Source organism: Schistocerca nitens, chromosome 6, assembly GCF_023898315.1.
Source record: "Schistocerca nitens isolate TAMUIC-IGC-003100 chromosome 6, iqSchNite1.1, whole genome shotgun sequence".
In the NCBI taxonomy this organism is placed as follows: Eukaryota; Metazoa; Arthropoda; class Insecta; order Orthoptera; family Acrididae; genus Schistocerca; species Schistocerca nitens.
Window position 1 is genome coordinate 711,427,146 of NC_064619.1, and position 15,301 is coordinate 711,442,446.

At 44.2% G+C, this 15,301-nt stretch overlaps 1 protein-coding gene across 1 annotated transcript in view; it reads right to left on the reverse strand.

The window, feature by feature from the left end:
- Nucleotides 1-15,301, reverse strand: part of LOC126262829 (putative phosphatidate phosphatase) — a 418,821-nt gene that overhangs the window by 354,947 nt on the left and 48,573 nt on the right. The window contains exon 2 of the mRNA XM_049959681.1: nucleotides 8,072-8,203. Within this exon, the coding sequence (XP_049815638.1) occupies nucleotides 8,072-8,186 (115 nt within the window). The 5' untranslated portion in view covers nucleotides 8,187-8,203. The remainder of the gene's footprint in view (nucleotides 1-8,071; nucleotides 8,204-15,301) is intronic.

Sequence of the window (15,301 nt, forward strand, 5' to 3'; positions counted from 1 at the left end):
TGTGCGGCTGTAGTGTTTTTCTCAGTAAACTTTTATTTTCACATACAAAATTAAAAACCATTGTCCTATGTTTCACATGTGGTCTCCAAGCCACAACATTTCTCATTCGATTTTGAGTAAATTATTCGAGAGAAATTTTCTATAGAAAAATTTTTCAAACCTTATAGTCTCACTTCGTATCTTGATGTCCAGCTCAGTAGCTGCGAGGTCAGCCTGCCTGATGCTAACCCAAAGGACCCCGCTTCGATTCCCGGACGGGCTGGAGATTTTCTCCGATCTACTTGTTGAGCCACTTCTAACACTAACGTCATCACTCAGATTGTACATCATTTCATGAACCAACATAGGACTCATTCTCGTGGTATCTATACATACAGTCTCTGCGGGGTTGTACCAATGCAGCTGCTTTCAGAAGACTCTCAGATGCGCCCCCTGGAGTGGAAAACCAGCTGCGTAAACAGTCACTACACTTTCTCCAACTGGTTTGTAGCGTCTCCTCCGCATACAAAACAGGATACCAGTCTACAATTAAAAGGGAGAAGGATACACACAAGTTTCCCATGGAGCAACTCGAATATTGTCCTCTGTAAGATCTACCCATGTTCGCCTTGTTGCTGTCAAACACTACAACCAGGTGGATGACGCCTCCACGCTCTGATGTGAAACTTCTGTGCGCATAGCACCATCCAGTCGAAAATCGAGTTTCAACGCCGCACTTGACAAACTGGTGCTTGACAAACTGGCACTAGGAACAAGATGGAATAACATTGTATATGACCTGTAGTTAATATACCATCCAGATGATGGCCGCTTGCAACAGGGTCGAAACGTTAGACTATATAGGAAACAAAAAGACGTGTGGAGACATGCCAAGAAAAACTTCATTCAAGACGTTTGTTTTCTGGTTTTCAGTCCAAAAACTGCTTTGATACCGCTCTCCACTTTAGTCTATCCTGTGCAAGTATATTCATCTGAAAATAATTACTGCAGCCTACACCATTTGAACCTTAGTACTATAGTCATTCTTTGGTCTCCCTCTACAATTTTCAGTTCTCTGATTTCCCTCACCAAATTCACGTTTCCTTGATGCATCACGGTATGTCCTATCAACTGCTCGCTTCTATTAGTCAAACTGAGTGATAAATTTCTTTTCTGTCCAATTCGATTCAGTACCTCTTAATCAGCTACTCGATCTATCCATATAATATTCAGCGGTTTTCTATAACACAGCATTGCAGAAACGTCTCTTCTCTTGTTGTCTGACCTACTTCAGGCATGTTTCACTTCTGCACAATGCTATACTCTTGACAAATACCTTCAGAGTAGGCTGTCTAACATTTAAATTTCTGGTAGACTAGCTAAGTACGCGGTACTGCGCAGGTATTTATTTACTGCAATCTACTTATAGTCCATCTCCTACTGCCCCTTCTTCCTGTCCATCACTTAATGCCCCCTTTCTCTGTCCATCCTCTCCTCTTTCCTTTCTCTGTCCATCTTCTCATCCTCATTCCATCTGTCCATCTCGAACTCTTACCTTTCTTTGTCGATTTCCTCCTCCCCATCTCTCTGTCCATTTCCTCCCTCCGTCTGGTGTTTGTCACCTCCTCAAACTTCTCTGTCCATCTCTTTCCTGTCTCTGTCCACCTCTTGCCCCCCCCCCCCTCTCTGTTAATTTCCTCCTCTTCCCTTTCTCTGTCCATATCTCATTCCCTCTCTGTCTCTATCCCCCTCCCCTCATTTGTGTCCTCTCCTCCTTCTCAATTTCTGTCTGTCCATCTCCTCCTCCCCCCTTCTCTCAAGGAATTATCACTCCTACCCCAATAGGAGGTCGCTACTTTTTACCCCCACATTAATTCTTCCCAGAAGTAAGTAATATGCGTACCAAGTGTGGTTGAAATCGGTTCAGGGCTTTAGGAGGGGTTCTTTACTCGTGGCCATCCCAGCATTCGCAGACGTCACATATATTTAAAATATTACACACAAATTTCTCACATACTTCACCTCTATGTATCTCTAGCGAATTTCGCACTGGAGTTTCGTTTTCATGCAACCCAATGTTTGTAGTGTCCAATCTCTTGAACTACGTGTCGGACAATGATATAATCTTGAAGGAACATACAGTGGTACATGTGCACACTGTATGCGAAATGTGTTGCGAATAGAGTTAGTACTTAAGAAGTAATAGGTTAAAACCTGATGCCTGATGCGGCAGTTTTACTGCATGCACAGCGAAAATATAGTAAGCAATGAACTTTTTTCCTTTCATGATTTCGTGGGGTGCATCAGAGAGAAAAAGTTTCTAGAGGTTTAAAATTGGGTGAAAAGCTTGTTGGACGTCGCTAAGTGTTCTCATTCTCAAGTACTGGATGCATATTGTCTGGCTAATTGCGCATAATGAGCTACGGTACTCCTTCACCCCCCACTCCCTTAAGAGGAAGGTCGTTCTTACCCCCTCATGTGATATGTGTACAGCGTAAGTGGTTGAGTAGGAGCTATGTAACATCCACTTTCAGAATATGTATGGATGTTAACACAGTTAGCTTATTCACAAAGATTTTCTTTTTATAGCTAGTCTTCATTTCATATCCTCTCTACCTCGCCCATCATCAGTTATTTTGCTGCCCAAACAAGAAAACTCATATACTATATTTTAGTGCTTCATTTCCTTATCTAAGTGTCTCAGCATCCTCTGATTTAATTGGACTGCAGTCTATTACACTTGTTTTACTTCTGTTGATGTCCATCTTATAAGATCGGGGATAGGCTACAACCCACACTTCCTTCCTTCTCAAATATTGATTCCCTTCCATGCAGTTAGAACGTTAGACGCCAGTCTGGGTTTTGTACAAGTTGTAAGTAACCTCTCGCTCCCTGTATTTTATCCTTGTTATTATGAATGTAGGTTTGCCTTTTTCAAGTTTTCTTCTACCAAAAGCCGTAGGGTCAGTATTGCCTCGCGTGTTCCTATAATCCTGCAGAATCTACAATGATCTCCAAGATCGTCTTCTACCTGTTTTTCCTTTCATCTGTAATTCGTGTGAGTATTTTGCGACCACGGCCTATTATCCTTCCTACTACCAGTATTTTTTGGGCTCACTGAGTATCAATGGGGTTATGTAGTCGGCCAGTAATTTACATCGCATATATTGGCAGCATTTTAATGAGAACTAACATAAGAACGTACACTACAGTTGTTGAGTGTAACAGTAATGCTACTGTTTTCATAGATATTACCTTCAAAAACAGGACAATTTGTTTGGGATTCCTATTGATCCCAGTGGTACTCACTGCAAGAAACCATGAATAAATTTTAATGTGTTCCAAATATAAAAATGGACAAAACATCATTGAATACAATTTAGTCAAAGAGAGAAAGACAAATATTTTGAAAATAATGGTTTTGGAAACAAGGGAGATACATATTTGCATCGTGCTTATGGGGTTATATTGACCCCAGTGGTACTAAGAGGATTAAACTGATCGTTTGGTGATATTCACAATTGTCAACAACTGTCTTCTTTCTAATTACTGCACTCTTCTTAAGGTATGAGAGTATTGCGCCTGTCTCACATGACTTGTTTACAAGTTGGAATAGTTTTGTTGTGGCTGTCTCCCTCAAGAGTCTCAGTAATTCTGAGAGAATGTTGTCTATTCCTGGGAACTGTTTCCACTTATGTCTCTAAATGGTTCAAATCGCTCTGAGCACTATGGGACTTAACATCTGAGGTCATCAGTCCCCTAGAACTTAGAACTACTTAAACCTAACTAACCTAAGGACATCACACACATCCATGCCCGAGGCACGATTCGAACATGCGACCGTAGCTCTCGCGCGGCTACTGACTGTAGCGCCTAGAACCGTTCGGCCACTCCGTCCGGCACTTACGTCTCACAATGCTCTTCCGAATTCTAATGGCACTATCATACCTATCATCTCATCTTAAATTACTTCCTGTTCTCTTTCCATAATACAGCTTCAGTATTGTTCCCTTGTACACACAGATGACAAATGTCATGGTATAGCAATACGAGGTGTGGCTAGAAAAAAACCGGACTAGTACTGGTGAAACAATAAAACGAATGCAATAAGGCTGAAAGTCGCGTGGCCTGTCACGTGACTCTCGCTCCGCCTACTGCTCGAGTTTCATCTGCCTCCTGCACTCAGTCTGCCCGTGGCGTCTGTTTTAAGTAGTTGACGTTTTGTCTGTGCGTCGGAAAATGTTGAGTGTACAGAAAGAACAGCGTGTTAACATCAAATTTTGTTTCAAACTAGGAAAATCTGCAAGTGAAACGTTTGTAATGTTACAGCAAGTGTACGGCGATGATTGTTTATCGCGAACACAAGTGTTTGAGTGGTTTAAACGATTTAAAGATGGCCGCGAAGACACCAGTGATGACACTCGCACTGGCAGACCATTGTCAGCAAAAACTGATGCAAACATTGAAAAAATTGGTAAACTTGTTCGACAAGATCGCCGTTTAACAATTAGAGCAGTGTCTGAGTTAACAGGAGTTGACAAGGAAAGTGTTAGGCAGATTCTTCATGAAAGTTTCAACATGAACAGAGTGTGTTCAAAAATGGTTCCAAAGTGTCTCACAATTGAACAGAAGGAACGCCGAAGAATGATTTGTTCTGACATCCTGGAAAACATTGAAAGTGATCCCACCTTCTTACAAAATGTTATTACTTGCGATGAATCGTGGTTTTTTACTTACGATCCCGAAACTAAACGCCAATAGATGCATTGGAAAACTCCTGGTTCTCCACGACAAAAAAAAGCACGAATGTCAAAATCGAAATTCAAGGCAATGATGATTGCTTTTTTTGACATCAAAGGGATTGTGCACATTGATTGGGTACCAGAGGGACAAACAGTGAATCAGCATTACTACATTAGCGTCCTGGCTACCCTACGTGAGCGAGTACGGAGAAAACCGAACGGATCCTTCACCAAGACAATGCCCCAGCTCACAGTGCGTTGTCAGTGAAGACGTTTTTGGCAAAACACAACATTCCCATCTTAGATCATCCACCCTACTCACCTGATTTGGCCCCCTGTGACTTTTTTCTTTTCCCTAAAGTCAAGTCAGCTTTGAAAGGAACTAGATTTGAGACTGTTGAAGCAGTAAAAGAAAAAGCGACGGAAGTAATGTATGGACTTACCGAAAATGATCTGCAGCATTGCTATGAACAGTGGAAAATTCGTATGGAGCGGTGTAGAGACGGAGGAGGAGAGTACATTGAAGGAGATAACATGAAATTGTAAATAATTGTAAATAAATGTTTTTTCCAGCATCAGTCCGGTTTTTTTATAGCCGCACCTCGTATGTACATATACGGATGCCGGTAGTGTCTCGTATACAAGGTATAAAATGGTAGTGCATTGGTGGATGTGTCATTTGAATGCAGGTTATTCATGTGAAAAGTTTTCCGACGCGATTATGGCCGCTCGATGGGAAATAACAGGCTTTGAACGCGGAATGGTAATTGGAGATAAAGGTATTAGGCATTTCATTTGGAAAATGGTTAGTGTATTCAATATTCCGAGTTCCACAGTGTCCAGAGCTTGCCGAGAATAACAAACTTCACGCAGTGCCTTTCACCATGGAAGACGCAGTGGCCGACGGCCTTACTTAACGACCGAGAGCTGTGGCGTTTGCGTAGAGTTGTCAGTGTTGACAGAAGGCAACACTGTGTGAAATATGGGACACACGACGAACGTATCCGTTAGAACAGCGTGGCGAAATTTGGCATTAATGGGCTACGGCAGCAGACTACGAAAGCGAGTGAAGTTGCTAACAGCACGACACCGCCTGCAGCGCCAGTCCTGGGCTCGTCACCATATCAGTTGGACCCCAGACGACTGGAAGACCGTGGCCTGGTCAGACGAGTCCCGATTTTAGTTGGTAAGAGATGTCGGTGGCGTTCGAGTGTGGGGTTGACCACATGAAGGCATCGACACAAGTTGTCAACAGGGCACTGTGCAAGCTGGTGGTGGCTCCATGATGGTGTGGACTGTGTTTACGTGGATCAGTGACTCGAAATGGCTATGTTCGGCTACTTGGAGACGATTTGCAGCCATTTATGGACTTCATGTTCCCAATGAACGATGGAATTTTTAAGGACGACAATGCGCCCAGTCATCGGGTCACGATTGTTCGCAATTGGTTTGGTCAACATTCTGGACAGTTCGAGCACATGATTTGGCCACACAAATCATCCGACACGAATCGCAACGAACATTTATCGGACACAATCGAGAGGTTACATAGTGCACAAAATCCCGCACTGGAAACACTTCGACAATTACGGAGGCAGCACGTCTCAATATTTCAGTAGGAGACTTAGAACGACTTCTTGTGTCGATGCCAGGTCGAGATGCTGCACTATTCCGGGCGAAAGGTGGTCCCACACGATACTAGGAGGTATCCCACGACTTGTCACCTCAGTGTATAGAATCTCTATTTATTTAATATCAATTTATCCATTTTACTGGTTACTATTTTGTCAGAAACTGACATTTCGAGCCGGTGGCTGTGTGCACAACCGGTTTCGAACCGACAGGTTAATCTTCAGACATCTAGTTCACGTTTTACATTCGATTTCGCCTTTTGTTTCCCTACCTGACGAAATTTCTTCGAGGTGGTTGTGCCAATGAAGAATCTGTGCCATTATGTTCAAGTGCAGGCTGCTTATCATCTTGCAGCAGCGAAAACTGTATAATGCACTTTTTTGAGTATAAACATGCACATGGTGTAGAGCACCACTCACACACTAAGAAGTTTCATCACATCGAAGTATGTATACGTAATGGGACGGGTTCTTCATCGGCATCACCACCCCAAGGAAATTTCGCCAGATGGGGAAGCAAAAGGCGAAATGTAATGCAAAACGTGAACTAGTCGTCTGAAGATGAACTTGTGCGTTAGAAACCGGTAACAGCGCAGTGTAAATAAATAAATAGCATTGTGAAAAGTGGCTGGTTGCTGTAATCTTGTATGTAAGAGTCAACCTATACTTTACTGGTTGTTCAACACCGTGGTTGTGAATTATACGCCTTTTTTAAACGTCGTTTGTTAATATGAATACGCGTTTCGACCTTTCACACGTCTTCAATTGCCGTAATAGATATGTAATTCTTCAGTTAGGACATCGTAAAAAATCATCATCATCATCATCATTTAAGACTGATTATGCCTTTCAGCGTTCAGTCTGGAGTATAGTCCCCCTTATAAAATTCGTCCATGATCCCCTATTCAGTGTTAACATTGGTGCCTCTTCTGATGCTAAGCCTATTACTTCAAAATCACTCTTAACCGAATCCAGGTACCTTCTCCTTGGTCTGTCCTGACTCCTCCTACCCTCTACTGCTGAACCCATGAGTCTCTTGGGTAACCTTGCTTCTCCCATGCGTGTAACATGACCCCACCATCTAAGCCTGTTCACCCTGACTGCTACATCTATAGAGTTCATTCCCAGAGTTCACTGTGGAGACCCTCCTGCCACTGTTCCCATCTACTAGTACCTGCAATCATCCTAGCTACTTTCATATGCGTAACCTCAACCTTATTGATAAGGTAACCTGAATCCACCCATCTTTCGCTCCCATACAACAAAGCTGGTCGAAACATTGAACGGTGCACAGCTAACTTAGTCTTGGTACTGACTTCCTTCTTGCAGAAGAGAGTAGATTCCAGCTCTTTCACTATGTTGCCATCCTGTGAGAATATGCATCCTAAGCACTTGAAACTGTCCAACTGTTCTTTGTTCCTCCTATTTGGCATTCAATCCGTTTATATCTCTTTCCCACTGACATTACTTTCGTTTTGGAGATGCTAATCTTCATACCATAGTCCTTACATTTTTGATCTAGCTCTGAAATATTATCGTTAAAAATATCGAGCGCAATTTGGATGCTGCAGCTACCCTGTGCAAATATATTTTTTAATCTTTAAATAATTTATTCCTTCCGCCTTCCAGCCTCCGCTAGTTTGATTACTACTGGTTTTTTGTGTACGCTGTATCTCCTGTAATCGTGCAACTTTAAGTATGCTAGCGGCTGGTACTCACCTAGCAGTATGACGGTGATCTCGAGGGTGACCCTGAGCAGGGAGAGCCTGACCACGGCCATGGCGGCTGCGGGTGGCGCCGGGCAGGGCTGCTTCTGCGGCGGCTCGCTGCGCATGCGCGCGCCGGCCCAGCCTGGAACACGCGCCGTGATGTCACCGAGGGCTCTCTCCATTAACGAGATCGCTGTTTAGGCGGCCGCACGCTCCGCGGGCCCTGCCGCTGAGAGCGCGGCGCATTCACCAGTCTGGCTCTTCACAGGGCCCGCCCTCCATTGATCAGCGCCGCAGTTGGGGCCCGTGGTCCGCGTTCGGTCGCTAGGGTGGGTGCTTTCCATTGACCGTCGGGTGCTTCAGATAAGGACGCACTGGCCGTCAACTGTCTGAATGATGCTTCTAGCGAACTGAAAGCCGGCGAACAGCGACTGGAGGGTACGTTCTTTTTACGCTGTTTCGTTTTGCCTATTGACACAGGGACCCCGCTCCCATTTCCAGCTAACATACCGGGTGATCAAAAAGTCAGTATAAATTTGAAAACTTAATAAACCACGGAATAATGTAGATAGAGAGGTAAAAATTGACACACATGCTTGGAATGACATGGGGTTTTATTAGAACAAAAAAAAAAAACAAAGTTCACAAAATGTCTCACACATGGCGCTGGACAGCAAAATGTCAGTGACTGCGCATGACAATCGTGTATAAAAGGAGCTGTAATGAGAGAGATAATCAGATGCGCCAGCAGTCGCAGCGTGTTGACGTTACCTGCAAAGGCGCATTTAGTGAAGCTGTATTATCAGAATGGGGAATGTGCTAGGTCAGCGTTACGATCCTATCACCACAGGAAGGGGATTCGAACGGGTAAAGGTCCGTTGAAAAATGCAACTGTGGCGAGAATGATTTCGAAGTTAGAAGCCACGGGTTGTTTGGACGATAGACCCCGTAGTGGCCGACCGAGCACAAGGCGTAATGCTGCTGAGACAGTTCAGGAAGAAATGGAGACTGTAGCGGGTTCGTCTACGCACGGGGAAGTCAGCGCTCGTGCAGTCGCAAGTCGCACCGGCATTCCATAGACTACTGTTTGGTTGGCACTTAGGCGTACCCTCCGATGCTATCCGTACAAAATCCATCGGCATCATGAACTGTTACCTGGCGATTTAGTGAAGCGGAGGGCATTTGCAATGTGGGCGTTTCAAAAGATGGCGGAAGATGACCATTGGTTGAGTAACGTGTTGTGGACCGACGAAGCTCATTTCACGCTCCGAGGGTCTGTCAACGCCCACAACTGCAGAATTTGGGCTGCCGAAAATCCTAGAACTGTCGTGGAAACTCCATTGCAGGACAAGAAAGTCACGGTATGGGTTGGATTTACCTCATCTACCGTTATCGGGCCTTTTTTCTTCGAGGAAATGCGTGTTTCTGGTTTTGTAACTGCTACCGTGACGGGTGAGAAGTACGCCGATATGTTACAGAATCGCATCATCCGCAGCCTGGCTGATAAACACCTGCTGGAACGTACGATGTTCATGCGGGATGGCGCTCCACCCCATATTGCTAGATGCGTGAAAGATCTCTTGCGCGCGTCGTTTGGTGATAATCGTGTGCTCAGTGGCCAGTTTCGTCATGCTTGGCCTCCCAGGTCCCCAGACCTCAGTCCGTGCGATTATTGGCTTTGGGGTACCTGAAGTCGCAAGTGTATCGTGATCGACCGACATCTCTAGGGATGCTGAAAGACAACATCCGACGCCTATGCCTCACCATAACTCCGGACATGCTTTACAGTGCTGTTCACAACATTATTCCTCGACTACAGCTATTGTTGAGGAATGATGGTGGACATATTGAGCATCTACTGTAAAGAACATCATCTGTGCTTTGTCTTACTTTGTTATGATAATTATTGCTATTCTGATCAGATATATTGCTATTCTGATCAGATGAAGCGCCATCTGTCGGACATTTTTTGAACTTTTGTATTTTTTTGGTTCTAATAAAACCCAATGTCATTCCAAGCACGTGTGTCAGTTTGTACCTCTCTATCCACATTATTCCGTGATTTATTCAGTTTTCAAATTTATACTGACTTTTTGATCACCCGGTATATAGGTTTGCCTTATTAAGGTCGAATCCTGCTGCTATTTCGACGTTAGAGATTTTTCTTTGGTGGTCAGGTCCTCTGAATTGTTAGGCCGCATTCCTCTTTAAACTTATTGACTACTCATCGTTTTGACTCATCAGGATTATGCTGGTATCCCCAGATGCCTGAAAACTGCCGAAACACAATGTCGTTATCACTTATAGATTGCTGTTTTCACGGGCTTTTCCGAAAAATTGGAGTTACTGGGTGAAATCTTCTTCGTGATATCGATGCATTGTCATCACTGAGTGAGTACTGAAAGCATATACTGAAAGAGAGTGGGAATCAAAAATATTATTTATATGTGATGTCTGTTCTTTCAGACATATCCGAAAGAACAGGCACCACATAGCTGGCCGGGGTAGGAGAGCGGTTCTAGGCGCTACAGTCTGGAACCGCGCGATCGCTACGGTCGCAGGTTCGAACATTGCCTAGGGCATGGACGTTAGTTAGGTTTAAGTAGTTCTAAGTTCTAGGGAACTGATGACCTCAGAACTTAAGTCCCATAGTGCTCAGAGCCTTTTGAATCAGGCACCACATATGTAATTAAGGCGATGGCGGTGCAGATGCACACCAAGCTCTTATGGGAATCGGCGAGATGCCGCGAGTAATGCGGCTAATGAGCAGCGACAGTACTTCAGAAGTATGTAGTACAAGCTGAGAATTTGGATTTCATAAGGGCCTGCTAGGATAGTTCGTGCGATGGTGGTGACCACTATGTCTGGATAGCGTGCTCGGTCAGAAAGTTAGCTGCCCTCCGTGATAAATAAATAAATAAATAAAAAAACTGGATAAATGGATAAACTTTAACAGGTGTCATGGGACGTCCGCCCCGAACATAGGCAACGAACAAAATGAGATCAGAAAAAAAAGTGGTCAGCGCATCTGCCTAGTAAGCAGGAGACCCGGGTTCGAATCTTGGTTCCGCATAAATTTTCAACTTGCCCCATTGATTTACATCAGTGTCTATTGGCAGCTAATGTCTTTAAATCTTTTGTTTCTGGAAAAATATTATTGACGTTGTACCGCCTGGTAGCTCTTTATGTTCCTCCCTCGCCGTAGCTAGATGTTTACTTCCGTGAAAGTGGACAGCCATGAAGGTGGAGCCATTTAACCATCATCTCTATTGAAATTGTACTGATTCTTTGGCGTTTCAATTACTGCATGGACTTTACTTCTATAAATATTACTTTTTCTGGCTAACACTCGTATGTTCCTAAAATACACAATCTGGTCTCATTTTTCCTGGTGCTCTGCTACGACCAATTTTACACGATATCTTAAGACTCTGTGGCGTTCGCGATCCTTAACGCGTTCTTTTATTGAGCTTCCAGTTTCTTGATACATACGCTATCTTATCAGAACTGTCTCGACACCACTATGTAATGGAATTGGCCACTAGATGTCACAAGAGGCGTACGTGCCAGCATGAAAGCAGACAGGGAGAATTTTGTTGCCAGCAGAGAAGCCGCGACACCAGAGTGAGTCGCTCAGGGACAGCTGTCACTTCAAACATGGACTAGTTACTGGATGTCACCTAACAAGGGAACCTCCCCATCGCACCTCCCTCAGATTTAGTTATAAGTTGGCACAGTAGATAGGCCTTGAAAAAGTGAACACAGATCAATCGAGAAAACAGGAAGTTGTGTGGAACCATGAAAAAATAAGCAAAATATACAAACTGAGTAGTCCATGCGCATCATAGGCAACATATAGGATACCATGCTTGCAGGAGCGCCGTGGTCCCGTGGTTAGCGTGAGCAGCTGTGGAACGAGAGGTCCTTGGTTCAAGTCTTCCCTTGAGTAAAAAATTTAATTTTTTATTTTCAGTTTATGTAACAAACTCTTACGTTTTCATCACTTTTTTGGGAGTGATTATCACATTCACAAGAAAACCAAAATCGGACAAGGTAGAAGGATCTTTTTACCCATTCGCCAAGTGTGCAAGTTAGGTGGATTGACAACATATTCACGCCGTCACCAGTGTCGTATAGAATACATCAGACGTGTTTTCCTGTGGAGGAATCGGTTGACCTATGACCTTGCGATCAAATGTTTTCGGTTCCCATTGGAGAGGCACGTCCTTTCGTCTACTAATCGCACGGTTTTGCGGTGCGGTCGCAAAACACAGACACTAAACTTATTACAGTGAACAGAGACGTCAATGAACGGACGGACAGATCATAACTTTGCAAAAATAAAGTAAGTAAACTTTTCGCTCGAGGGCAGACTTGAACCAAGGACCTCCCGCTCCGCAGCTGCTCACGCTAACCACAGGACCACGGCGCTCTTGTGCCCACGTCGTCCTTGATGTTGCCTATCTTACCCATGGACTACTCAGTTTGTATATTTTGCTTATTTTTTCATAGTTCCACACAACTTCTTCCTGTTTTCTCGATTGATCTGTGTTCAGTTTTTCAAGGCCTATCCATTGTGCCAAATTATACCTAAATCTGAGGGGGGTGCGATGGGGAGGTTCCCTTGTAAGTGACAGATCCTTCAGGGATATTTCAACACTACTAAAGCTGTCGAGGTCGACAGCTGGTGATGAGACTGTGAAGTAGAAACGCGAAGGAACAACGACAGCGAAATCAAGAGCCCCCGGGAGGGGACTGTCGAACATTGCGGACGGTGGTTGTAAAAAAATTGGATGAAATCAGCGGAAGGAATCATCTGTGAAGCTCCGAGGCGCTGTCAGCAGCCAAGTTAGAGTAATGACTTGCGTAGGAAGTTGAAAAGAATGAGGTACAATGATCGACTAGTTGCTTGTAAGCTACACATTTCTGATAGTCAGTACTAAGTGAAGCTTGAAGTGGTGTTAAGACCACCGTCAGTGGACAGTGGATGACTGGTAACGAATTATTTGGAGTGACGCATCACATTATATACCGTGGCAATCCGATGGAAGTATTTGGGCTTGGCGAATGCCATCATGTGTAGTGCCAAGAACGGAATAGTGGGGAGATGCTCTTAAGGATGTTTCTCGCGGTTAGGGTGTGATTTCATATCCTCATTGCTTTTGACAAAACTCTAAATGTGGAAAGATATGAACACATTTTACAGTATTGTGTACTGCCTACGGTAGTGGAACAGTTCGAAGACGATCCCTGTTTGCATCACCATGACAATGCACCCTCTCACAAAGCAGCATCTGTGTTGCAAGCCTTCGTGGACAATAACAACTGCGAAATTTATTGGGCTTCCCTCAGGCCTGACCTAAACCTAATGTAAGTACTTTGGGATGAGTTAAACTTGCCCTGGACCCTAGCGTACACCCTCACTACCATCTCTGGTTTCGGCTCTTGAAGGAAAAATGGACTGCGATTCCTTCACAGACATTCACATGCCTCATTGGGAGTGTCCCCAAAAGGGTTCAAGACGTCACACAGACAAAGCGTGAACAGTGAATACAACCCAAATTAATATTCACTAATAGGTGTCCAGCTATTTCTGATCAGACAGTGTACTTTGCGAAAAAGAAGCGTCATTTCACATACTCCCGCAGTGTGGAGCGGTCAGGCACGTCCGTTGTAGGTCGGAAGGAGTCTTTTAACTTACGCTGATTAAAAAAATAGTCGTTATATAATTCTCCCAAAAGAGCCTGCCTGTGTGGTCGGTTAATCTAGTAACAAACGGTGATGTTGGAGGTTCCTCGGTCTGCTAATTTACATGATTATTCTTTACTTAAAACTTCCGGGCTGATAGGCCGTGGTCGAACTATAAAACTGTCTCCTAACGTTTCGTCTCCGACTGCGGGAGACATCTTCGGAGGTAAAGCGGCGAACTGCGAAGAGGACTCGAGGAGGCGCTGATTATATAGGCAGTACAGAGGGCGCCACTGTCGATCACGTGGCGTCGGCTATCAGATTGTCTCTGGTAATGCCAACATTCTCGATTGAAAGTAATCGATCGTCACGCTTGCGGTGCAACGCTGACATCCAAATTTTATCCAGTTTAACACCTTCGTCTTTCCTGTTACAATTATTACGATGTTTATCAATCTCGATAGCCTCTCCATACAAGCGTGCATAATAATACGAGGTTTTTGATATGACGCTCGTCTCGTTGAATTTTATTTCATGATCACCTTCCTGGTAAACATGTTCCGCTACGGCCGATTTATGCGTGTGACCTAGGCGGCAATTCCTCTTATGTTCGACAAGACGGGTGTTCACACTTCTCTTTGTAGTACCGATGTAAACCTGTCCACAACTACAAGGAATTTTATATACCCCCGGTGTAGCCAAAGGGTGCCGTGCATCTTTTGCTGACCTTAAAAATTCTTTTATTTTCCTAGTAGGTCTGAAAATAGTTTCCACCCCATACTTGCCTAAAACTTTCCCTTTGGCTACACCGGGGGTATATAAAATTCCTTGTAGTTGTAGACAGGTTTACATCGGTACTACAAAGAGAAGTGTGAACACCCGTCTTGTCGAACATAAGAGGAATTGCCGCCTAGGTCACACGGATAAATCGGCCGTAGCGGAACATGTTTACCAGGAAGGTGATCATGAAATAAAATTCAACGAGACGAGCGTCTTATCAAAAACCTCGCATTATTATGCACGCTTGTATAGAGAGACTATCGAGATTGATATACATCGTAATAATTTTAACAGGAAAGACGAAGGTGTTAAACTGGATAAAATTTGGATGTCAGCGTTGCACCGCAAGCGTGACGATCGATTACTTTCAATCGAGAATGTTGGCATTACCAGAGACAATCTCATAGCCGACGCCACGTGATCGGCAGTGGCGCCCTCTGTACTGCCTATATAATCAGCGCCTCCTCGAGTCCTCTTCGCAGTTCGCCGCTTTACCTCCGAAGATGTCTCCCGCAGTCGGAGACGAAACGTTAGGAGACAGTTTTATACTTCGACCACGGCCTATCAGCCCAGAAGTTTTAAGTAAAGACAATACCGGCCGTGAAAGTTTACATTGTATTACATGATTATTATTACGGCTTCGTTTCACGGCTCTGTCTGTGGGAACGGTCGTCATAGCTGTTGGCGTTCTACGTTTCTATAAGGAAATAGGGCCCTGATAGCAAGGTATCATTGTCAAAAAATGGTTCAAATGACTCTGAGCACTATGGGA